Below are 26,396 nucleotides of genomic sequence, written 5' to 3' on the forward strand. Positions count from 1 at the left end.
ATAGACTACTAACCATATAAAGGCTTTCTGAAGCTTTCATATGACCAGTTTCTGCTGAGACTGTCATAGAGGTTAAGTCAACTGTAAGGTGATTTTCACAGCCTGAATTTATTGCCACTGAGTGTAAAATACATTAAAAAGAATACTAAAAAAGAGCCAAAAAAACGATCCAAAAACAACATATAGTTGAATCAAACCCTCACTGACACTCTCAGTAAAAATCAGTGCAAGCTTCGCAATTTGTCACAGGGCGATTGCATTGAATTGCATTGCATTTTACAGCTTTCCATGCAATTGTAGTTAATTTTGTGAATATGTGAGTATCAAGAGGTCTATTCACAATGCTGCTTACTGATAAAAACTTCTATAGACAGGCCATTGTTTTGAATCTACATGTCTGTTAATTTCTTCAAACAAAATCAAAAACCCATGTAAAGTTTGTGATTAGTTGTAGATTATAAGATTAGAGTAATTCTATTACCTCCACACCTTTTAAAACAATAGTGGACTAATGTGTGACAACTCTCTGTAATGAAGGGTTGTCTCTCAAAGCCAGTGTGTTGCTGAATGAAGCAAAAAAGTCATTTACCACTTCTTTCATCTCTCAGATGAAGGCAGCCCAAATAATAAAAAAAAGAAAAGTCTGTGAAAATGAGTACAAAAGCCATTTAATCTCTCTCATCTTCCTCTTAATAACTGCAAATTTCCCCTTGGGCCCATGGGAGAGGGCCTCTCTGTGCCGCTGCCACCTTATCTGTCGCCTCCATATTTCAGCATGCTGAGCGGCTCCCTCAGTACCCAGCCCCCGGCCTCCTCTCGCCCGGGCCTGTGGGGAAGCTGGGCTCCTGGGCCCACCATTGTTCTGGCCTGGGAGGCAGTCCGGAGAGAGCCCTGAAAGCCGGAGAGTGGGAATATTAAAAAAAAAAAAAAAACTTGAGCCACTGCCTCATTAAGTGGCAGCCTTTCACAAGCAAACATATCAGAAACAGCCCCCTTTCAGAGGCAGTAATTAGCAATTTGGAAACCTTTCCCCCTCAGGATATACAGTTTCAATTTAGTCAGCAGCTTTAGATTCTTAGGCACTTAATATTCATTGTTTCTGCCATCTTCCCAATTTCTCGACGTACATTGTCTAGTCTTTCACTGGCGATAAAGTGTTTTATCTTTCATGTAATTCTTCTTTACAATGAGCCCTCTGCAAGAGAAGTTAATTTTTATAAATAATTTTCAAAGGGATTTGCAAAGAATGTGAGGGATATGATAGCAAAGTGCTCTTCAGGAAGTGCCAAGCTGAATATCCTATGGAGCTTGTGCTCGATTGATTAAGTCTGGTTGTAAATAGTCTATGGGAAAAGTTTGTGCAACTTCCTGGGAAGTTATTTTGGAGAGAAACCATATACAGTGCAAGCTATTACACAGGTCAAAAAGCAAAGGATATTTAAGTTTGAATGGTGATATTTCATAAAGCACTATTCAAAAGTAAATTAACACCAGCAGAGGCTTTCATGATACAAAAGCATCTTTAGATTCTGCAAGTATTGCAGTGTGACATTGGTTCTTTGGGTCACGATGTTACATTTTCCAACTGAGTATTGATGTCATGAATTATTTGCTTATGTTTTTGTTTTGCATGGTAAACCATTTGCATGGATGCCATAGCAAATGTTTGCAACCTGCTTATTAAGCCAAACCACATATCTTACCTCAGGGGGGCAAAGCTGACACTTATCTTTGCCACCATGGAGCCTTTGTTTGAAAATGCTACCACTTCCATTAATTTCCAATCAGCATTGTCTAATAGAAATAATTGATTTTTGCCTCCTCTCCACAAATGAAAAACGCTTGTGATTAAACATTTTGTCTGGAAATCTAAATTCCAAGATCCCCATCAACACTTGAGCAAAATAGGCAACTCATTAAAGCACAAAAAAGAACTAGCTGAGATGTGAAAAGAAGAGACAGGGAATGAAATAATGAATGGAGTCCGAGTGAGCTATCTTTCCCAGGCAGAGCGCCACTAGGGATGCAAACTCTCAGAAACCAGAAATGAGCTACCTATCTGTGAAAAGAGTGACTGCTCCATCCTATTTGATTTGGCTCTCCTATCATCTCTTAAGAAGATGTCAGCCTTGCTTCTTCTATTGCTCTGAGCCTTTATCAACCCGGAGACGATTTCCCTGCAAAAAAAAAAAAAAAAAGAGGGGGTGGGGGCGGTAGAGGGGAGGGGGGTATTTCAGTGCCTTTCAGGGAGCAACACTAAAGAATAAGTGTTATGCGATAAAAAGGAGGTTGTTAAATAGATCTGTCTATTTGTATGGTAATAATGATCGCTTAAAGACTCGGGGCTCCGTGACTTGTAGAACAAGGAAACAAATCTGTATTCAGGTATTGTGTTAACACGACTCTCCAAACGACCTTGTGAAACTTTCATACAGTAAAAAATGAGTTGGATTCTCAAGTTTTTTTCCCCTCTTTGTTTGTATCATTCTTTTCCCTTTCCTTTTAGAGTGGAGGCAATCCTGCACTGAGCGAACCTGTCTCTCTCAAACTCCTGTAGGATGGAGCCCTTTGAGTTTTAAATGATCTTGGTCAGAGTTTTTATTTATTTATTGAAGTATCTGGTACACATTTAAAATTCAATATTCAGTATTTAATTCAGTATATTAGTAAGAATTCCAAACAGGGTGTGTGGTAGTTACATATGTTTGAATGTTTGTGATATTGTGGAATTAATTAGAGTTTTACTACATTTCATGAAAAATGTATGTTTTTTTTTTTTTTTTTTAAATGAACACCTTTTTAAGTAAAGAAAATTGTGTGCAGTAAATTTTTGCAGCCCATTTAAAATAACATGGTGGGAGATGTACTTAGATTCTTAACTGTAAAAGTACTTTAAAAACACTTCAGTACAAGTAAGTCCAGCATTCAATTTTTACTTGAGTAGACAGTACAGATGTATTAGTAGCAAATTTGTAACTGGTGCAGGCTGACCTAGCGTAGCTCCTACTCCCTCCAGTAGTTCCTGAGCAACCAGGATGCCAGGGTGGCTGGGTGACTGTCCAAAGGAAGCATAACCCTAAGCAGAAGCCCACAGTTAACCACCAACCACTTCACGTTTCTAACAGGTTCTCCCCACTCAGTGACACACCCGCTGAGAAACCAACTGTGATTATTGGCAGCTTCATAGTGAGAAACATTAAGTCAGCAACACTAGCGTCCATAGTCAAATGTATTGCTGGGGCCAGAGTGGGCGACACTGAGTCAAATTTAAAACTGCTGGCTAAGGATAAGAGTCGGTATGGACATATGCAAAGACAATGTAGGACTCCGTAGTGTTCTCTGGGCCCCTGCAAAATCTGACCAGTGATGACATGTATAGCCGCATGTCATCACTCAACCGCTGGCTGTCGAGGTGGTGTCCAGCAAATGACGTGGGCTTTATAGATAATTGGCAGACTTTCTGGGGAAGACCTGGTTTGATTAGGAGAGACGGCATACATCCCACTTTGGATGGAGCTGCTCTCTCATATCTAGAAATATGGTCGAGTTTATTAGTAGACCAAAACCATGACAACCCAGAGTTGAGACCAGGAGGCAGAGCTGCAGTCCTACATGCTTCTCTGCGCTTCCATTAGAGCAGTTACCCACCTAAAACCACATAGAGACTGTGTCTGTCCCTAAACCACTTAAATCAATTAAGTCCAAAGTAAACAGAAGAGGAGTTACACATAAAAATCTAATAAAAATTAACATGCTCACTGCAAACAAAATAGGAGAATTAATATAATAATATGTTAGCATAAATGAATCCACTCCCCTCAGTCATATTAATACTCACATTCCTTGAGACCTAAACTTAAATATAACTCATTTGAAAGCCGTGTTCTTAGTCTTCCACACCCAACCTGGAAAACACTATTTGTTATAGTGTAACGACCCCTGGCCCGTACTAATTTTTAACTGAATTATCTGAGTTTTTATCAAACTTAGTAGATAAAGTTATTACAGTAGGTGACTTAAATATTCATGTTGATGTCCATATTGATATCCACTGCATTTATCTCATTATTAGACTCAACTGGCTTCTCTCAGAATGTAAATAAACCCACTCACTGTCTTAACCACACCCTTGACCTTGTTCTGACATATGGCATCAAAATCGAACATTTACAATTACAATTTACAATTTCATTTAACATTTAATAGTCTTTCCACAAAATCCTATTTTATCAGACCACTACTTGATAACTTTTAAATTCCTATTACTGGATTACACACCATTAGACAAAACTGTCTTCACTAGATGTCTCTGATACTGCTGTAGCTAAATTTAAGGAAGGGATCCCATCAGCATTGAATTAAATGCCATGTCGTGATACAACAGAGGACTCTTATTCTAACTTTAGTCCCTCCCAAACTGATCATCTTGATAGTGCCACAGGGTCACTTCGAATGACACTCGACTCCATCGCCCCTTTAAAAAAGAAGATAATAAAACAAAAGAGGTTAGCTCCAAGCACTCGTTATGCATAATGGTTCCTCTCAGAGATTTATATTAATATATACAGTGTATGTATATATTATTCAATTGTTATTATTTATGTATAAACTTGTAAGTAGCATTTTAATGTTGCAGCTGGATCAAAATTGAACTTTATAAATTATAAATGGTTGGTGAAATGTAAAATCAACTCTGATGTATCATTTCTTTATGACCTTTGAGAATATAACTTCTCATCCATATCATTTTCAAACATACTGGTAAAATATGTTTGATACTCCTCTTCCTTGGTTTAAAAATTTTAGGTGTATTTACTGGTCATCTTGCTCTACTTATTTATGGGCTTTCCAGGTAAAAATGTCAAGATGATCAAAATATGTTATTGAACACTGTTGAGTACTTGGCAAAGTTTATATATTTGATACTCCAAAAACCTGGTTTTGAGCTCCTTCATATTATTTCTCAAACATTACTACATAAATACTGCAGGAAAAGATAATTATGAAAGGTAGAGCAAAAAGCTCAGACAAATAAATGGGAGATCTTGACAATATCAAAAACTTGGGATACAGAACTATGATATCATAACTTAACATTATCTGGCTTTTTCATTTAGTTTCTGCTATAGAATGAAGTATTTAATTTGAATTGCTGTAGAAGTGATTTGTTTTTGTATTATAACTACATATAGTACTTGACATGTATGTATGTTTGTATAGGTGTATATATATGTATATAGCTGGTACGTCTGTTGTAATTTGTATGGTTATATTTGTGTTCATGACGTAAGTTATGTTATATATGTTATTTGTTTTTGTGTCATTTTTGTAAATTAAGAAAAATAACTCTATTGGGCATTTTCAACATTCATAAGAATGTTATGTATGAATGTTTTTAATCTGTAAAATGTAACTATATATGTGTAGTGCAGTAAAAAGTACAGTATTTCCCACTGAAATGTAGTGGGATAGAAGTATAAAGTAGCATAAAATGGAAATACTAAACGTACCTCCAAATTTCCCTAAATTACAGCATTTGAGTAAATGTTTCTTTCCATAACTTAATGTTAGCTATCTTCTCGATCAATTACCAGTTCCTCACCATTATGAAGCTTTCCAATTTAACCCTAACTATTATAACCACAGCAATACCTGCTGACTGTCAAAAAGCTAACCCTGAGGTCTCTCATTAGGATTCAAGGGCTCCAGTTTTCTGTTCCCAGGTGGCGTAAGCTATTAACAAAATTATCTGGAAAGCTGGCCTATAAACCTCTGGAGCATTGTTTTGTTGTCAAGCAAATCAAACAGTAAGTGGGGTTTGTTTGTTGTTCTGCGTACCTGGAGACCGACCTGTACGTTGTTTCAGATGCATCACTGCCATGGGTAGCCATGTCAACCTGCTCTAAGAAGGTGTGTTTGACATGTCAATTTAGCAGGCAGCAGGTTGAAGCAGAGCCCAGTCATTTGACTTTTTATCTCCTCTTTAGATATCTGCGCGGCATGTCAGTGTAAACAACTGAAAGGTCTCCTCGGGTTGTGAGAAGAGTGTGACTGATTCTTTAAACACAGAACTGGAGGATTAAAAGTTTATGCGATGGAAAAGCCCCCATAGCACAGCTGGTGAAATTTTCTGTGGGTTTTTTTTTTTTGCATGGAAAAAATACATACTGTGTGTATGCAATGACACTGTGGAGAATGTAGTGGAGATAAGATCAAGACATGATAAAATATGGCATTCAACAGAGGGAATTAAATGTGAACTGACCGCAAAATCTTCTGATTTGTCTGTTGCAAAGTACAGCAGTTAAAGAATAAAATAACACCTGTTTCTCTCCAACACAATAAACCAGCTGTAAATACTGCTTTCCTAAAGATTGTGTGAATGTTTTGTTGAAACTGTGTCAGATAGGTGTTAATTATTTTAAAACTATAGTTTGGAATGTTGTGTAGACCTTTTGGATATTTACTTGTCATAGCAGGAAAAGTACAAGTGCATTAATGGCCGCTCTTTTCCATTTGAGTGCCTCAGTAAGTCATGCCAGTGAGCCACTGTGCCAAATACCAGACTACTGGAGTTGGAACAACTACAGTAAAGGGAATGTAGCCATCATCAGCATTATTAAATTACACCTGTGCTTTTCCTGCATGTCTAAATGTCCTAAAGCTTACTGTAATCAACAGGCTGCTCTCACAGCACAAGGTTTGACTTGTCATATACTGTAGGAACAGCACAGATGTTACTGATAACATTAATGATGGCTCTGTTCAGTTTAAGTGTCCCAGTTAGCCACAACAGTGTGAAAGTGAGCCAACATACACAATACCAGGACCCTGAAATCAAAGAAGCTTAATGGAATTCAGCCATCATTAATTTTATTATTATACAACTGTGCTTTTCCTACTGTGAAAAGCCGTTGACCGTCACACATGAATACAGAGAGCGTCATCAGTACTAGTTTACAACATTGATGGTAAAAAATTATGGATAAACCCTCTGTGACATCACCCACAGGTTTCCTGAGGGTGGGTGGAGCTGATCTAGCGGCTAGCCACCTGTGACTCAAAGTGACCACGCCCTTAATTATGCATAACTTTAAGCCTTAATAAAATTTAAATGGGTGAGTTATATAAGAATTCACCCCCTGTACAGTTGTCATGAAAGGGGAAATTACCTATACTGACCAAAACCGTTTTCTGTACCAGGCTGTAAACATGTTTATTTCTGCTGTAAAGTTGGGAATTTTAACATGGGGGTCTATTGGGATTGACTCACTTTTGGAGCCAGCCTCAAGTGGCCATTAGAGAAACTGCAGGTTTTGGCACTTCCATGTTGGCTTCATTTTTCAGCCCTGAAGGTTGCCGCTTGGACACAGCACAATACAAATAATATCACGCTTCACCAGCTGATTAGTAATGTCCAATCATAATCATGCAGGTGAACACCAGGATCTATTTGATCCCTCTTATGTGTTTAGTTTATTGAATTGTTCATTTAACTGAAATGTAATGTTCATACATGTATTTGTTATCCTCAGAGTCTTTCAGAGCTCCCTCAAAGAATAGAAGCTGTACACCCATTTGCTATAAATGGTCTGGGCGAAGTGTTTATGACTTAAATTAACAAGATGAGCAATTGTTGGTTCAGCTGACAAGATGTAGTCTGTTACGTGAACATTTTAACAACACAGGAGGTGAGACAGAGTATGACCATGTTGTGTTCATCCTTCTGCCTACTTGTGCAGTGGAATATATGGAATTACTAACAGCTATAGTACTAAAGGGACTGTTACATTTTCATTGTGGATCTTACTGATTAATAAATTTAAACATGACATAAAAAAAACTACTACCAAACTATTTGCACATTTGTATGAGGGAAAGACCTAAAGACCCACACATATAATAACAAATTTGTTCTTACAACACTGGATGAGATCTGTTGTCCCAAAATGTTGCAGCAGATATTTCAACTGAGTCTTCCCACATTTTAGTGTACAGTAGTATTTGATTTAAAACCACCTTCATCTGTTAGTTAGTTTTAGAAAGAGGAAAAGGAGAGGGAGGTATGTCAACAAAAATCTCTGGGGAGGTTTGAGAGAAACATCTGAATAAAATGTGTTTAAAAATGTTTACATCTGTATGATTTTGTCTTCTGGTCGGTTGAATCTGAGCATTGGGACGAAAATAGGTTATCTTGTGTGTAATTCTTTCATCTGTTGTTAAATAATTTGTTATGTATTTGGAGGAATGTCAATGCTACAGAATAGTGAAACATGAGCAAGATCATTCAAATGACACTGAAATGCAGCACTGATTTAATCAAGACATGAGCAGTATTTAAAGTGTAGAGAAAGCATCCTTGAATTAACAATTCACCAAATTACTGCTTTGTCCATATCTGTATTTGTTCCTTACAACCGCATTACTGTCCACAATGCCTACTGCTGAAAAGAACAACCAGAAAGCAAAGGAGGAGGAGGAGGAGGAGGAGGAGGAGGATGCAGACTCCACGTAGCTCTCCAGGCCCGGCGTGGAAAGCACTAGAAGTAGATTGATTAGCCTGCTCAGTTTGGCTGATTAATCAGGGCCTGTCAGATGGAAACGAGCACCATTTATGGCTGATTATCTTCCCAGAAGGCAAAATCTTAAGGTACAATCCACAGTGGAACTTTTTAACCTCAATTTAAACCTAGCATTTTCCATCTCCAGTAATGAAAATGCTGCTTTCATGAAGTTTCACATTTCTAGTATATGAGTATTGCACTTAATCAAGCTTTGCATGGTACACAAGAGGAGTAATCTGGTTCACGTTTGCCCTCTTTCAATCCACAAATTACCAAGGCTAGTCTACATTTAATTCAACGAAAATTAACATTTTATCAGATATACTCACTAAATGACAGCTAAATTACTTGCTGTAGCCTAAAGCCCTCAGGCAGGAACCTCTTTATCATCTAAAAATTTAGGCTAAAGATGACACTTGACATCAAGACTCCAAAGCGAGAGAACCTCTTTAAGTGGCTTAAAATCAATTATAAAGACAGGTAGTTAAAAAATGGATTTGTTTTAACCCGTTTAATTCAAGTTCTGTTTCTGCATTTCTTTCAACTTCTATTTTTAACCAATGTGAATTACTTTTTTACTTTAATATCCTTTATGTGATACTGTTGTCTGTTTAAAGGTCACATATTATGCAAAATGTACTTTTCATGTCTTTTCAACATAAATGTGTCCCTGGTGTGTCTAGAGGCCCCCAAACTATAAAAGACCATCCTCTCTCTTTGTCTCCTGCTCCATCTTTCAGTAAATGTGTGTGCAAAAAACAGTTTAAATTTAGCTCCCTTTATGACATCATAAAGGGATCCGTTGAACATAGACCTCCCCCCAGCAGGCTGACATTCCCCACTCACTGAAACCTACTGAATCAACTTTTGAACTAAATCAAAGTTCTGTTGTTTGCCGCAAGAACCAACACAACAGTTTTTATGCCCTCCCATCAAGGAGGAAGTGAAGTGTTGGATTCACTATATTTTTTAGGGAATTGTCCCCAGTGACTCGAAAACTGTATATGTGTGTATAATGGATGTATACCGGCTGTTCGTGACCCAACCTCAAACTTGGAACTTGTTTTACTGTTTATTTAGCATGTTAGCCTGTCAAACTTGGCATTTGCATGCTGCATGGCTATTATGGCTAGCGATGTCAGACTAATGTTGTTGAGGAACAGTCAAGAGAAACTGTGTGAATGTTAAGCCTTATTTGAAGCCAACTAAATAATGACAGTAGTAGGTTGGATGGTGGTAACTGTTTTTTCATGTTTTTTTGTGGAACTTTGAACTGCAGCGCTAGCTCAGCTAGCTTTGTTGTTACACGTTAACCCGTTCTGCTCTGTGATCCTCGCTGGTATGTGTGTGTAGCTGCTGTAACATTATGTAAATGTACGATACACGTGTGAAACAGAAATGGTCAAACTGCAGGAATTCCTTTGCTTGGCAACATTGTGTAACTTAGATTAGCACCCAGCAGCTAACTTGCTCAGACTGTAAAGCTGTAGTGGCCCGCTACAGTGTGTAAAGTGTGTGTAAGGTGAAGCCGCGGCTAATACGTTCTGATCCACAGATACACTTAGCGTTACTAGTGACGCTACTGCAGCTCTGTTGCAGTTCCAGTATGAATATGTATACTGTCAACAGCCCTCTGTCTCTCCTGTTGCGGTCATATAATCTCGCATTGCATCACGGCCGGAAAGTCACACCCAGTTCTGGAGTGGGGCGCGAGGAGCAGCAGCTCATTTGCATAGACACAGAAACAGCCCATGGGACAGGACAGAAACAGAGGGCTATAGATTCACGCTAGAATGCATAATCTGAGTGGTATTTTCAGCAAAAAACTTCAAAGACATGTTTTGGGGACCTCAGAGACCTATAATATGTGACCTTTAATGGACATAAAAGGAGCTCAGACTTCCACACTTCTCCAAATATCTGCTCCTCCTAATCATCTCTGATATTTCTTTACCTGCACACCAGAGAAGAACAGAGAGGACAGTCTTTGGGATAATTATTTTGCAGAGAAAGGTTTTAATTATATGAACTGTTTCCAAAACATTTTTGCTTTGATGCCAACGTCATTATCAGTCTTCCAAAAGGGTTAAAAACCCACATGTGGAATTTAAAGCATATGCTCTCTGATATGAATATTATGTTTCTAATATGAGATTTTTCTAACTGTGTGTTTTCAAGAGTCATTACATTGTACATGTAAATTAAAATACTGCTATAATGCAGTGTACTGTACTTAGGTGTGGGCTAGAATTTACTTAAATTTACTATGCATTGAAATATAAAATCTAAACTTCCACAAAATAGAATAAAACATACAAACATGGATTGAATTTATGTTTTCACCCCACATCTTGACCTACTTTGTAGTTATTCATCTGTATTTTAAATTTTTATGCTGTATATCCAACATCATATTTTAATGCATTATGTAAAGCACTTTGAATTGCCTTTCACATGTGACTGTACAGTATGTAGCTTTAAGACAACCAAGTTTTTATCTGTTATCAATGAGAAGCTGAATAATGAAAAGCTACAACAGAAACTCAAGTACCAAAACTAACTAACTGCAGGCTCTGCTCCGGTAACAGTGAAAGACTTTATGCAAAGTGCTTCTGACCTTTTACATTCAAGTGAGCTTGATATTATAGTAATGCTGACACTACCAAATTGGAAAGCGAACACCTATCACCCTGAGGACAGTTGCAATCACCCTTTTCATCTTCTACAGCTCATTCTCAATGGAGCTAGACCACAGTGTGACACGGGACTTTAACTTTCTTCTCTACCACTGTAGAGACGGGAGACAGAAGTGAAGATATACAAACACAGACTGAACTATATCTGACATTTGAATGACACATCACAGTTTTTCCTTAATGTCAAATTAATGTAAAATTAGTCTGTACATGTTGAAACTTGTACCTACAATTTCTCTATGGGAAAGAATAGGAATAGGAGAGGATGTCTCTGGTGGTAACAGCATTCTCATGTCTGTGGCGACCCTTTAGCGTCCACCACACCTCATGCTGTCGTCCAGCCCTGCAGCCCTCGCTCGCTCCACAGTGGCCTTTCCCAGCCTGGTCACCCGTTTCCATTTATCTGCTGGAATAACTATAAAAATCTGTCAGGAGGCAGGGTGGGTTTTTTCGCTCAGCTCAGCCCAGCTGGCAGATTGAGAGCCCCCTGTAATGCACAAGTCTGTTTTTATTATTCTTGCTGGGGGAACACTATTTCATCAAGTGCATGATTCCACAGAGGAGAGGAGATAGCCTCAGCCTGGCTATATTTCTTCCAATCAAACATTCCAAGGGGAAAAAATGAGTGGGTGCCATCAAATCCCAGAATAATGCTGCCAGATTTTATGTAAAAAGAAGGACTGATGGACAAATACAGGAAGGCAAGACAAGTTTAATGACGTGTGTTCAGGAGCTGAGATTGGAAAACTGACAGAGAAAAGCAGCCTCTTTGCTGGAATATAAATTGTTGTGCGCTGTAAAAAGGCTTTTATCTGGAGTGAATATGGGACGTAATACACAGGTCAGGGTTAAGTCATTTTCTCCGGCAAGTTAAGCGAATAATGAAGGCGAGCCCGCATGGAGAGGAGCACTGCTACTGCCAGTTTGTCTTCATTTATTATGCCAAATCTCATGATTTTGGCGTTGGCGCGGTGAGTGCTCTGGCGCGCACCGGTGGACGACATATCGCTTAATTTACACAAGGTAATGAAAGCAGGGAATGGGAGGACAAAACAATTTACCTGCTGACACGGGAAGAAGTGATTTGCGAACATGGGGGGTGAGCGAAAGAGCAGGCAGAGGGCCAGGGCCAAGGGGTGGAAGAGGGGCAGAGATAGGGATGAGGGGAAGGAAAAGAGAGAAAGGGGTGGGGGAGAGGCTTGGAAGGATGAAAGAAAGGGAGGTAGAGGGGGGAAAAAAACAAAAAGGATGAAACTGACAGACAGAGAGAGGCAACTCAAGCCTCAGCCTCCTCAGGTGATGATGATGGCTTCAATGAGGCAACAGTAAACTCTCACTCTGTCTCTCCCTCCCCCACAGACACCACGCACAAAAATACACGCAATCAGGGGGCGAAATTGACCTCAAATCTGGAGGGTCTTTTTCTGACAAGGCCCTTGTTTTACTCCTCCTTTCCCCCCCAATTGTAATCACTTATCAGAAAACCACTTGTGTAGCAGGGACGGGTGCCGCAACAGGTATTTTCACACAAAGACCAAATCTCTGACTGGTGTCTCAAGACGATTTTGCTGACCAATTCAGTGAGCATGTGTTAGATTTAGGCCCTGATCAGACAGAGCGCTTTCTGCAGGTTGCAAAACGAGGCGTTTTGCTGTGTTTTGTTTTCGGGTTTTTTTGTAATTGTTGCTAGGCAACCATCAAATCACCTGTTCTTAGCCTAACTGTTATTTTGCTGTGAAAAAACTCACAGATCTGTACCCTTTATTCATTTAGATAGTTAGTTAGTTAGCTAGTTAGCTAGTTAGTAGCTAATTACCTTACCTAGTGAATAAAAATCTGCATATCAAACGGACAGGCGGAGGGCACTCGCTCTGGCTCCAATTGAGGGTGAGAGGCTGTTCCCAAATTGTACATTGGACATGGAAAAAGAGATCCATATGGGTGCATAAGACCCTCAGAAAGAGGAGAAATCACAGAAGGCCCACTTTTCAATTCATCCAATTGGACAATGGGAAAAAATGCAAACGATGTTGGGCACTTTTCTGCTCTGAGTTGGGAGTTTTTTCTACTCGAGGGCACTCATGCAAAAACGCGAGGCGCACAGAGCAGAAAAACGTAAGGTGCTCAGCAACGCAAAAGCAGCGAGCAAAAAGCTTCAGTCTCACTGACAACAATTACAAAAAGCCATCCCCAGGCTGCTAAAAAAGTGCTCTGTTTGATCGGGACCTAATGGAGTATTTTATTTGTGAGGAAACATACAAAGCAGAGTAGAAACTGGCATCATTTCATGCACAGATGCTGTGTTCTAGTATAATTTGCTCTTCATCCACATATACTGTAATCAGGAATAACCCAAATAAGGATTACAAAACAATTGATCCAGATCTAAATTAAGCTCTGTCGACAGCCAATCACTCCACAGTATTGATGGATGCGTTCTAAAAGTGTACGATTGGCCATTCAGCTGATGGCCTTTCACACAAACAGAAGAGTCTGGCTGAGACTCCCTGACAATATGGCTGGAGCAGCACTGTAATTTTCCAATCACTAGCCCTTCAGGCCAGGCCACTCCTTAGGGCAGTAAGATCAGATGAGCTCCGGCATTTTCTTTTGTAAGTGGCCAAACTCTATTTGTCTGCTCACAGGAACAAAAACAATCAGGGAGCCGAGAGAGACCGGCTTTTTGGTCTCTCTGGAGAAGGGCCAAAGGCAGAGCGGGAGGAGGGGGAGGACAGAGGATGGGAGAAGGGGGTGGTGGTGGGGAGAGTGGGGGTGGGCAGCGGGGTGACACAGATAACCGAGCCCCCCCAACCGCCGTGGGTGGTTGGTTCTAGTGATGATGAATGGGGACGCGGCTCAGCACCAGGTCCCTGCTGTCAAGGCTCTCGGCAGGACGAGACAGAGAGAGGAAGTGTCACTCTCGGCGGGCCTGCTGGGCCAACCTGGACTCTGCTGAGTCCTGCTGCTCGAGTCTTCACAACAAATCAAACACCATAACACCCACCCCTCCCAGAACACGGCCACACACACAGCTTGGTCTCCACCACTGTCTGGAAGAATGTGTTAGAAAACATAACCAGACTGTTTAGGCGTGCTGTATCTGAATATCAGCTCCTATCTGCTTTCCAAGTGTCTGGTCAGATGTGAACGGATATTTAGAGGCATCCAAGTGGCCGGGTAGGAGCTTGGCTCTCCTTGGACGAGAAACTAGTCCTTGGGCTGCGGTTGTGAGGGGGCTCCCTCTGTCCTCCACCCTCCCCTGGCCGCAGCTCTCTCCACAGGCTTATTTCCCCTCACAATGAGAGGTGACAGTGAACAGTGGAACTCGTCAGTGTGAATAACACGCAGTCACGCTTGGTGAGACCCTCCGGTGGAGCACGATACACACACTCGCACACAATGATGCACACACTGAGGCTCAAGGGCCCAGCGGCAGGCACGCTGTCAACCTCAGTGCACTCCCTTCCATTACAGCCTAACAGGGGACAAATTGAGCAATCTGATGGGTTAAATTTGACACGTTTGCCAGTCTGACCCATGTTTGTTGTACAGTACACTCACTTTGCATAGTTTTATGGGGTGAGAAGAGTGAGCTACAGTACGTATATGAGTTCCTGATGAATGCAATCAACATAAAGCGCTATCTTGGATTCATAACAAAGGTCAGAAGGACATTTTTCAAGTTTACAAACGCAGCTGAGCTCACATTACTGTACCATCAGGTCTGTCGCAGTCGTATGTCCCTCAGTGATGTGCTGTTCTCTTTGAGTCTTGCCGTGTCCTTCAGTGGCTCCTTATAAGAGCAGTCCATAACACAACCAGTGGTCAGGCTTAATTTACCCACTTTCTCTGTCCACTGCCCCATCAGCATATAGTATCACATAACTGCTAATGGGCTAATGGAGGAAAGAGGGGAGGGAGCGAGAGCGAGAGGAGGACAGCGATAGTTAGGGAAATGGAGCTCGGGTTCATCCAAACATTTAATAACTTATTCAATCTGGAGCGTTCACCTCTTACAGGGCTAATTATATCATTTAACTGGCCTGGGCGCGGGGGGCCAGTGTGGACGCACCGTCTTACGGTGTCATCACATAATTATGACTTATGCCAGCGCAGCCTAGCAAGCTGGATGAAGTCAGCTTGCCATAAATTTTAATGATCACTTAGACAATATGAACGTTCACAGGGCTTCCACAGCATTAACAGGAAAATATGGACACTGCAAAAGCTGAAGTATGGAAACACAGAGGGAGAACAGAGAGGTAAGAGGAGAGAAGAGGAAGCAAAGTGTATGTGTGTGTGTGTGTGTGTGTGTGTGTGTGTGTGTGTGTGTGCGTGTGACATGTTTGGGAAAGGTGAGTTTAGACAGGGTAGACACAGCCACTTGATTGTGTGGGATCAGGTTCTGTGGTCACTGGGCTGCTAGGAGGCCAACGTCAGGCCTGTCAGAGGGCTAAACACCCGAGTGTAGTCTGTTTCAATGGAAAAACAGCAGCTGACACTCAACGCTTGCGGGCCAACTGCTGACCTCATTCGATGGATAAAACGTGCTGGACGGAGGGGGAGAAAGCCTGGCGAGGCGAATATGGAAAGTTGGTTTTGATGCTTTATTCCTCTGAGCAGCAGAAGTTTCTAATAACTTTCAGAAGTTGAAAAAAAAATAGAAAAGGCCATAATGGTGGGAAAATAGATGGGGCATAATGAAAAAGGCTGAGTGTCTTTTTTTAATAGCTGTAAAATGGCTAATTAGCCCTCTATGATTGATCATTGTGGGAGCACGCATTGGGAGGTTTGAGTCTCCTGGGCTTTAATAGTTTTCTGGTAAAATAATTTTACATTTCTGGTGTGATTAAGAAATGTTCTGTGACCTCTGTGACCTTTGAGTGTGGTATGTGGACATATTTCTAAGTCAACTTAGGCTCATTGAATGTTGTGTCAATACATTATTTTCGAAAACTGCATTTATTTTAAGAAAATGTAGTGCAGCATTAAAAATGTAATGTAAACATATACTACAGGATAAGGAATATTGATTTCAACATGCAGGTGGCCCATCCAGATATTCTGCACTTATGAAAAAAGAAGAAAGGAGAGCAGTCCAAAGAGAAGCTGATCTCCATTGCACTTAATATTAATGTCTGTTTTGTGGCTATCCCGTTTCAGGAGTACCCAGCTTCTGTGGCGGAGCGATTGAATGACAGAGATTACCTGTTTGGAAAGCCCCACGAGACAGCTGATTGATAATGCATGACACAAAAATGTTTTTGTTTACCCACAGAAATGGCTTTGAGCAGGGGTTTCAGTTTCTTGTTTTTTCTCCCGGAAACCTGATTCACCAGACTGAAGTGGATTGACGGGAGAGTCGTGGGTCAGGAGGTCTCGGCTGAGAGTCGACTGCGGCGTCTGGCTCCATAGGTACCTTCTGGACTGGGGATCATCCACATCATATTCATCCCATTGGGCCTGTGTTGTCCTAGAGGGGATATAACATGAAAACATAATCTCACACCACAATTTCATTCCTTCAGCAGCATTAGATTAGATTGAAAGTTCCCCTGCACACTTTCCTGGGGCTGTCAAATGAGCTGTCAGTCATGTGTCAGAGCCGGCCCATGCTCATCTGCTCTAATACATCACACAGCCTTTTATATGGATCAGTATGAGTGTGACTCTCTACACAAACACCAGCAGCTCCTCCGCTGGGATGCCGGGTGATTGATAACATTTCCCCGGCTCTTCACACTCATGCCCATTTGTTTAGTTGGTTGGAGAAGGGCCCCTAGTGTCCACTGACATCTACAGTGCCCATCATCGCCTCGTGCAGAACATGACATCAGCCTCCGGAACAGTGCGACTCGTTCTGATACATGCCAGGAATGGGCAGCTTTCCATTCATAAAGTGCGGTGTGACAGTCACTGACAGATCTCTTGTATACCAGAAGCTGATACTAGTATTTTCTTAACAATGAAAGCATGAACTAGCTCAGGTGCCACTTTGTAGTAAACATGTCAGCTATTAAATCAAGTATTTAACCCGCATATTATCACAGTTGATAAATGTTTATTGCTCATTATGTCAGTACACTTTTAATGCCTTGGAAATCCTCAGCTGCTGACTCTAGTCCGAGTGTCGAGATCACCGGGGGGAATCCTGAGCCTGTTTTGTGTACAGTCATATTGGCATATTGGTCGAGCTAATGGCCACTTGGCACGTAGACAGCTATCCATCCCAATCTCAGCTTCACTAATCCAATTGTGGCAACCTGCTTGGCATGAGAGAGACTCATCTGTCTTTACTGTTCATTAATAGGGCTCCTCCTCGAGCTCAGAGCCCATTCACATTCCTTTGGATCGGGCCGAAAGCAAACTCTATCGCTGAAGCGCTGGATCTGTGCTGGAGGTACAGCCAGAAGGGGGGTGGATACATAATCACTTCTGAGATACATAATCACTGCTGTGTGGTGGAAAGTATCAGAAAATATGAAACCTCCCTAAGGGATGAGCTACATATTTTCACAGACAGTATGAAAAAACACTTTTCCTATTTGCCATGCACTCTCCTGAACTCGTCAATAAGTATGCAGGTATGTGATTCAGCTCAATATCAGGACGACCATGTTATGTTTTTTTTTTTTTGTTTTGTTTTTTCAACCCCGTCCTGAGTTAAGAGCCTTCTTGAGATTGTTTTTTCTTTCTCTCCATGGCAGGGCTTTATGTCTAGCGGTGGAATGATAATAATGTTTCTAATCTTGTTACATTGCACACAGAATTGTCTTCCATGTTAATGATGGACCGGCCCCCTCCCTGCTCCAGTGAGATGCTTACTTTCAATTTGTGTACTGTCATCTCCCCGCCACGCAGCTGAAATTGATGCACCCTCTTCCTTTTAATTAAATCAAAAAACAGTCGGGGGTCCAGGCAGGTGGGGGACCTGCTCCCATATACAGCCATCATGAAGACCTGGCTGACTCCAGGATGAATCAGGGTTGCTCCTGTTCATGTTTCTAAGTCTGTGTGCTGCCTGTGCAGCCAAGTTACTGTATATATGAAATTAATATTAGTTTTAAATTACAAACAAATAAATGATCTTAATAAAGTTAAACAGATTTTTTAAATGATGTTCACCCAGTCAGGAAAAACTATTTAGTTAGGGGTTCGACTACAATTTTAGTTTTTCATAATATTGATTTCAGTCAAAAAGCCATTGGACATTTTTACTGGTAAATAAATAAATAAATAAATAACAATCCCAGGAATCTTTCTCAGGTAGGTTTGCCCTCGGGCAGAGCTGGAGCCAGAGTCTAAGAAATGAGAGCGTAAAATTCCCACACATTAGAAGGCGGGTAATTGGATTTCCTGTGTCCTGTACGGTGGGCAATGTGGTTCCTGCAGCTGTGACATTATCAAGGTAACATAACCTGAAGGCTGCGGTGTAGCAGCACAGGCCCCGCAAGGCCTGTCCTCCAGTTCCACATCACTGCCTGCTTGGCTATTCATCCTGTGGACCCTGCAAATGAAATTATGGGAGGAAGAGCAAAGGACATTCTTTGGGAATTAATCCCATTTATGCCTAAACCCACTTCAGATTTTTATAGTGAGGCCCTCTTTAGATGTAAGGCGCATTCACAATTAGACAAGGCCTTCGGAGGATTGAAAGAAATACTGTGTGTGCTGGTTTGTTTGGTGAGTAATTTGTGGACACAGACAGGAAGTAGGATAGCATGGAGAAAAAAAAAATGAAATACTGAAAACTGAAATAACTGAATGTTATTTTGATGTCATTGAGAAACAGCTGCACCAGATGTCTTAAACTTCAACATCATTTGACTTAAGTGTCTAAATGCTGCGTTCATTTCAATAATACAGTTTGGACATCGACTGGCAGATGTGTAAATGTATTTATTATGATAAATGAAAAATATCTTCTGATCTTATCTGAAATAATGCTTTTTTTAATCTCATTACATGAATCTACAGGAGCCAGTAATTAACATAAGTGTATATTATTACATTATATTACATGACCAAAATATATATTTTTTATTTAGTATCAGAGTTGATATAACATTACCAATTAAAAGCTAGTGGACACATTACTGTGGTATCTGCAGTCAAATCCCCAGCAGCACTAACAAGTCCTGCACACATATAGGCTACCAGAAGTTATTAAAGAGGGGAAAAAATGATAAAATATCCTTTATATATTAATTCTATATTATGTTTTAGAAGTGTATGGTACAATTATCACTACAATTTTAAATATATATATATCAATTAGAAAATCCTAAATCTAAAACCACATTGACATCACTATTATAGCACTTTTGTACGAATATTGTGGCGATTTTAGGTCAATCGACCACATTTTAGGACTATGTTCTAACTATATTAGAGTAATAACGTGTTTAGGGCAAAAAAAATAAAAAAATTAAACTGCGCCATCACTTGTTTGACTTGACGGTTTCTTATGTTTTGTTTTACATGACTGGTATTTACTTTCTCTGTGGACGTTGGGCTTCATTCTCACAGATAAGTGCTATTTAATATTCTTTGTAACCTACGTTATTTAAAAAAAAAAAAAATCTTCCATAAATACAATTTCCAGCCCACAGAAGAGGGGCCTGAAATGTGTCCAGGAAGTCCACACAACCAGGTCACCATGTCAAAAATGCCTGCAATTTAAAAAAAAAAAAAAAAAAAAAAAAAGTCTTATAAAGTATTATAAAGTGTTTCCATCTTACCTCTGATACAGATGATTTAATTGCATCGCATCCTCTTGTTTAAGCCACACAGTCAGAGGAAGCACCTGACATCAATTAGCCTCGTCTGTTTACTCTCGCGATGCATTGCAGAGAAACACTGCCCCCTAGTGACGTCACGTGAATACAACTAGTCAAACTACAATCCCAGCGTTTGTTTTGTAGACTGAAGCTCCTCAATTTGTAAGATATTTTTGACTCGTGTTTTATTTAGGTCTATCAGAGAACTACAAAGAGCTTTAAAACATGAAAATCTCATCAGACTGGATGAATTTAAATTTTTATGTCTCTCTTCTTCTTTTTTTTTTTTTTTTTTTAGAAATATCTAAGATTGTTTCTGATGCTTTTTGTATGTGCTTGTGTGTCTTTTTTGTTTGTCCTGTCTCTGGTTTTATTTAATCTGCTGTACTCAGCTGTCTGTTGTAAAGGAGATCTTTACCTCATTGAGATACCTGATTAAATAAAGGTTATGATAATAATAATCAAAGGGCAATTATTGACAAATACTTAAAATAGATTTTTTCTCTTTTCATTAAATACATTTTTTGTCTACAAAATGTACGTAGACCAAACCCCTCAAACATATTGTTGTCATTTGATATGCTATATCAATGTTGATATATATCAAATTAAAAATATTACAAGGCTTTGCTGCAAATAGTGAATTTATAATACTTTAATTTCTTGATTTAAATAATTATATTAGATTGGATTAGACTAAATTTCTCAACACTGGTTCTGTGTTTATATTAAAAAACATACTGCATGTCATTGTCATAAACCTGGAGATACACAGCTGAGGACACACACACACACACACATGTATTAGTACAAGGGCTGGGCTGATTACAGCTCCTTCACTGTCCTCATCAAGACCAGAGCAGACCACAGTCAGAGATGAGAGGCCCCAAACACACACACACACACACACATACACACACACAAACACACACATACAGTGCATACAATAATCCGTTCTACCCACTGCACACAGACACACATACTGTACTCATAAACACAGAGATAAACAAACACAAATAAACACATACACACACACACACACACACACACCATGGCAGCCTCCTCAGGCAGCCACACAGCTCAGGCAGGTCCCTGCCATTATCCCGTCCTCTACCCTAAACACGCAGTTTTAATTTCAAAGCTCTGATTAGCTGATGATTGCATGACAGCCGCCGACCAGGTTCCCTTTTCGCCCGGCTCCCAGACTGCAACTCAATCATGCCCAATTAGTGGGTCCCCAAACACTCTCTCTTATTAGAGGACTCATAATCGACTCATTGTGTCCTGATTTGGCAAATAAATCACTCTGGAGGCTGCTGACTCCCCCCCACACCCAACCCCCCTTACCCCTCTTTCTCTCTCCCCCACTTCTCTCACTCTGTCTTTCACTGCCCACTCCCCTTCTTTTCCTTGTCCAGGGGTTCAGTGACAACGTTTTCAGGCATGCTTTTCATTGGAGCTGACAGTTTGAGCAACGCCGGACTTCTTTTTTTTTTTATTCCCCCTGAAGAATGAAGAATAATTTAGCAGCTAAGGCAAGGCAGGCAGCACGCTGGTGTCCTTGTCCTACAAGGTTAAGAATCCATTCCATCTGAGCAAGAAAGGAGTGAATTAAAATAAATGATGGCCAGATATTTATTGCGAGTTTGTAGATGAAGCCAAGTCACTCCAGTGGACCAGCGGGGCCTGGGCTGCCAGTGGCTCAGTGTAGCCGAGTGACCTCCCTACCTCTCGCTGCCTAACTGGGGTATAACACTCAATGTCACATTACTCCTATCCTGCATTTGATATATTTATTTTTATCCCTATATATATTTATATCTATAAATGCATGTGTTGGGGACATCAGGGCAGAACGTCAAATGAGATAGCAGGGACATATTGTATATGAAATTATCTAGCTGGGGAATGTTAAAAATTATTGTAATTTGATTGAAAGAGGGGAATTCTTGAGAAAAACTGAGATTTGCAGACACAGACAAGGAGATCCTGAATGAGACGGTTGGGACAGGACACATGGACACAAATGTCCTTCAGTCTGGAGACACAAAAACTCAAGGCCAGTCTGACTTACTGTACTGACTGTATCACACAGTTTTAGTAAAGGTAAGAAATTAAATTAGGATTCTTTTTTTTTAATTAAAGGGGGGGGCAGTTCCCAAATTTCCTTGCTACATGCAGTTCCTCAGGACTAGAAAACCACAGTGAAAAGGTCCAACATGAGAGCTTTACACACTCAGCGAGTGGACCAGCTTGAGCCCGGGGGTTTGTGGAGTGCTGGGAGACCTGTGATGTTGTACACATGCAGAAAACCAGTGGACTGTGATGTAGTGGACTCCGAGTCAGACCCAAAAAGTAGCTTTAGCAACGTCCCACTGTGATGTTGAGCTCCCTCCGCAGGCTCAAACAGCCTCTCCTTCAGCAGCGGCTCCTGTGAACTCATGATGCTGCTCGTATTCACACAGTGTGTTTATTTCTTTTATCCAAACCAAACCAAGAGTTTTCACCTACCCCCTCCTCCACTCTACCATGTGTGGTTGGTGTGTGTGTGTGTGTGTGTGGAGTGGTCATTAGTCTCTGTTTACAGTGGAGAGAGCCTGGCCAGCTGGCATGTGACGTGTGATGTGCCGCGCTGTGGTCTACCACTGTGAGACCCCCGTGGCAGAGTCGTGGAGGCCCAGCAACCCCCTTCCCCAGGCAGGCCGCAGAGACCGCTGTGAGCCCTCGGCAGATGGAGCCTCTAGCGTTTCTCGTCTCTTCCACAAGCAAAGAAGAGGTGGAGCGAGCGCTGGAGGTGGGACTGGCCCCGGCCCCCATCACAGATGCCAGGAGAAGGCTGAGACTCTGGCGAGGCCCTGCTGTGAGGGTGCTGGGCCGGAACAGGTGCAATCTCAGCCCCTCGATCCCCTCTGTCAGCACCTCAGTGGTTGAGCCCGCGCTCTCTTCCTGTCCTCGCTCCTTCTCATTCACACACTCGAGAGGTGTTGTGGGACTACATCCAGCCCCTCCCAACATGCAGCCACAAATCCGTCCACGCATCCTTTTTTTCCAGACACCACAAACCACGACCAGACACAGTGCTCCTGTTGCCTTTTGTCTTCCCTTCATGAGAAACAACAAAAAAGTTCAAAGCACAGTGGCAGAAGAGTGTGTTTGTGACCCTCAGAGGGCAAACACCGGAGATGTGTTGACTCAGGCATTTTCCTCTTCTCGCCATGATAAAATCCTCGGCTGACCTCGCCACTGCCAGGGGGCCAACACAAACACTTTCCCATCAGCCCTTGCTTTATCTACAGCTACAAGACAGAGAGGTTCTGCTGTATACCTGGCTGCATGATGGAAAGAGTTTACGACGGGAGGGGAGGGGGCAGGGGGGGCCCAACAGGCCACCTTGACCTGTCCCTGCTCGGAGGACCCATTTGCCCCCCCGCCGTCCCCACAGCGACCTGGCCACTCCAACCGCCACTGAGTTATTATCATAATTTCCCCGAGAGGCATTGCAGGGCCTCCACGAGCAGAGAGGCATCCGTGTTTTACAGAATGTTTTGTGTTTTATTGCCTTTAAGTCACTCATAGGCCAGCGGAGAGGGCCCACAATGATAAGAAAACCAGTCATGTGAAAAATGAAGGACCTCGCGTACAGGACTGAGAGGTGAAGAAGGGAAATAATAAAATACATGACAAATGTGGAGCCCGACTGTATTTCATGTTCAAACCCCTGTCTCGCCTTCCAACCTACCGCTGCACTAAAAACATATGAGGGGAAAGAGGGAAATAATAATGAATTCAGCTAATCTCGTTACAAAAAGAACAGAAGCTTTTTTTTTTCCCCCGTCTCATGGTTTACACTTGGAAAAAAAACTCCCAGCCCTCTCACTCCCCCTCCCAGGTCCTTTGACAACATGACGGCCGTAAGATGCCCAGGGGCATTCCAAGCTGCCACCGTCCCGGCCATTTCATGTCCGAGCCCACCTGGGGTAAACAAAAAAGGACTTGGAGCGATAGAATATTAACTAAAGAAGAGAGGGGAAAAATAGCACTGACAAAACTGAAAATACTTTTCAAACCGTCAAACTTTAGGTCTTAAAAATATCACTTTCATTGTCTCCTTTGTGGAGCAATTCCCCCTCACCTCCCACAGCCCCCTGCAGGCTTTTAAAGGTGCAGTATATCTAATGAAAAATAAAACATCTGTTTAATCTAGCATTTTCAAAGGCAAATCTCCTTTTGATCAAAAAATGATATTGATCTGACTGCCTTAGTTGTGTGGCGAGGATTTCTCCTTTAAACTTGAAATATCATGGAGTCTTTGTGGCAAATCAATACCGCGGCTGCTTTTTGAGGCTCGTTTCAAAGGGCACAAGATCCATTTGAATATGGTTGCATTTGCATTTATTATTCCTACCGTCAGAATTCAAATTGACCTTGCATATATTTATGTTATAAATTAATGTGTAAAACATGATCTCGTCCTGGCTTAAAAAGTGAGACAGCTTTATGTTCTTGCCGTTTCAAACTGATTATCATCCTCTCATGAGAAACTCAGGGTTTCGGCAGGCTCGTGGCACCTGACTGATGCAGTGCTGACCGGGTCAGCGACAGGGAACCTGTGACAAGCACGCGGCCCCTGGTGGAATGAACTGGTCCTAATATTGCACAAGCTTTAGCGTGTCTGTCCTCACCCCTCACTCTGTGTCTGTGGGGCCCCGGCATCGGGCCCCAGTTATCTCCACATCTCCCCATTTTCTTTAATTACACCGCAGCATATTGCTTTTGGACCATATGGAAGGCAGATATTGAGACCAGATAAGATGTATAAACTTCTGTCAACACCGCAGCATATTAGCTAGAGCTGGAAGCATATTATCTCTATTCTATCCTTCCAATTAGCGCCCAATATCAAAATACATTAAGACAAGCCTGTCGACAAGGAGCAGGAAAAAACATTACATAAACGGGGCCTTCGTCCGTTTTTTATTAAAACTGTATTACTTCCTTGCGTTTGTTTTCTTTGCCACAAAATGAAAAGTCATTTCCACCAAGGGACCCAATAAAAACACAGATAAATTATCCATTTAAACTCAATGGCCTGAAAACTCCCTGTGCTCAGCTGGTCCGTACTGGCTTCAAGGTTTTACAGTGAGTCTTTAGTAACAAACAGCTGCTTTCAAAATAAACAGTGTAGATTCACACAAGAAAATATATTCTCTCTGAGATTTGGTGTGCCATGATGTTGCATGTGTCCCATCAAATCAAAGGATTTTAAACATTGTGTCATTACTGGAACATTTTGAATGAAATATCGGATTACACGAGCATGCATTGGGGCAATGTGGATTTTTACAGCAGTAATGGCTCCATTATTTTAATAGAAAAATGTCAAGGAAAAACAAATTACACCCTAAACCAACATGAGGCCTGTATCCTCAGATCTGATATCCACAAGCATCAACATGGCCTCAGACTCACTTCACCTCCCACTGACACCATGTTCATCTGAAAACTACCACCATAACCACAGAGCTCTTGAAGAACGCAACTGTCTTCTTCACTAGAAATAACGTATATATTGCAGTTGTTTTGACATGATTGAATTCGCTGCACTCAGATGGTGAGAGGTCATTCCGAGTCTTGCTGCAGCATCAGAATATACTGATGTACACAACAAGAGACATGGAGAGAATAAAGGAGGAGAGCGGCAGGATGAGGCAGTAGAGAGAGGTCACTTTGAGAAGCTGGATGCAAGCACATGCCAAACAGCGTCTCTGGATCTCCCTCTCTCTCTCTCTATAATCTCTTCTCTGATCACCGATGCTCGGTCCAATCATTTGAGGCCGGCCACAACCCGTGATCACTGGGCCCTAATCTGAGTCCTCGGCCCGTCCGCAGTCCACCTCAAACAGCACCGGCCGGCTGCCAGCAGAGGAGTGGCAGGCTTAGCCTTCTCCAGAGAGACAGCTAGAGGTTGTCTCTACATGGATGGGCACTTCGCAGCTCGGCGGGGGCGGGAGGAAGGGGCAACATAGCAGCTGCTCAGGGCATATGGGCAGAATTCATTAAGTCTGGCAAAATAAGCCAATTGTGGAGGCGGTAAAAAGTGCGCGTTTGTATGTCTGATAGAGAAAAACAGAGATCACTCACTGCTTTTGCGCAATGGGCTCAAATATTCTACCACATACAAATATTCTGAGCACAAATACCCCATGTGATAGCTTCATCCTGAGGTATTACACTTGATGAAGTTGATACAAGGCCTACCAAATGAAAAAATCTGGATCTATTTGTGATGGGCAGTGATTGAGCTGTCCTTGAGGACTTTGCTGTGCATCTCTCAAATGTCACGAGACTTCTCTCTG

The 26,396-nt window shown here is 41.5% G+C and overlaps 1 protein-coding gene across 3 annotated transcripts; it reads right to left on the minus strand.

Annotated features, from left to right (window-relative positions):
- Positions 1 to 89: 89 nt before the first annotated feature.
- On the minus strand, positions 90 to 20,131 carry LOC122998795. 3 transcript variants are annotated; one of them, XM_044375803.1, is made up of 4 exons: positions 20,002 to 20,131; positions 16,533 to 16,733; positions 2,056 to 2,177; positions 90 to 891 (listed from the first exon to the last, which is right to left on the minus strand). In XM_044375803.1, the coding sequence occupies exons 1-4, from the start codon at positions 20,025 to 20,027 to the stop codon at positions 605 to 607; spliced, it is 636 nt and encodes a 211-aa protein (XP_044231738.1). In that variant the 5' UTR covers positions 20,028 to 20,131; the 3' UTR covers positions 90 to 604. The 3 variants fall into 3 exon arrangements, with proteins under 3 accessions (XP_044231738.1, XP_044231739.1, XP_044231740.1); XM_044375804.1 differs by lacking the exon at positions 2,056 to 2,177 and having other exon boundaries at positions 16,537 to 16,733; positions 20,002 to 20,123; XM_044375805.1 differs by lacking the exon at positions 2,056 to 2,177 and having other exon boundaries at positions 653 to 891; positions 20,002 to 20,110.
- Positions 20,132 to 26,396: the final 6,265 nt, after the last annotated feature.

The sequence above is a fragment of the Thunnus albacares genome, chromosome 15, assembly GCF_914725855.1.
Source record: "Thunnus albacares chromosome 15, fThuAlb1.1, whole genome shotgun sequence".
Lineage (NCBI taxonomy): Eukaryota > Metazoa > Chordata > Actinopteri > Scombriformes > Scombridae > Thunnus > Thunnus albacares.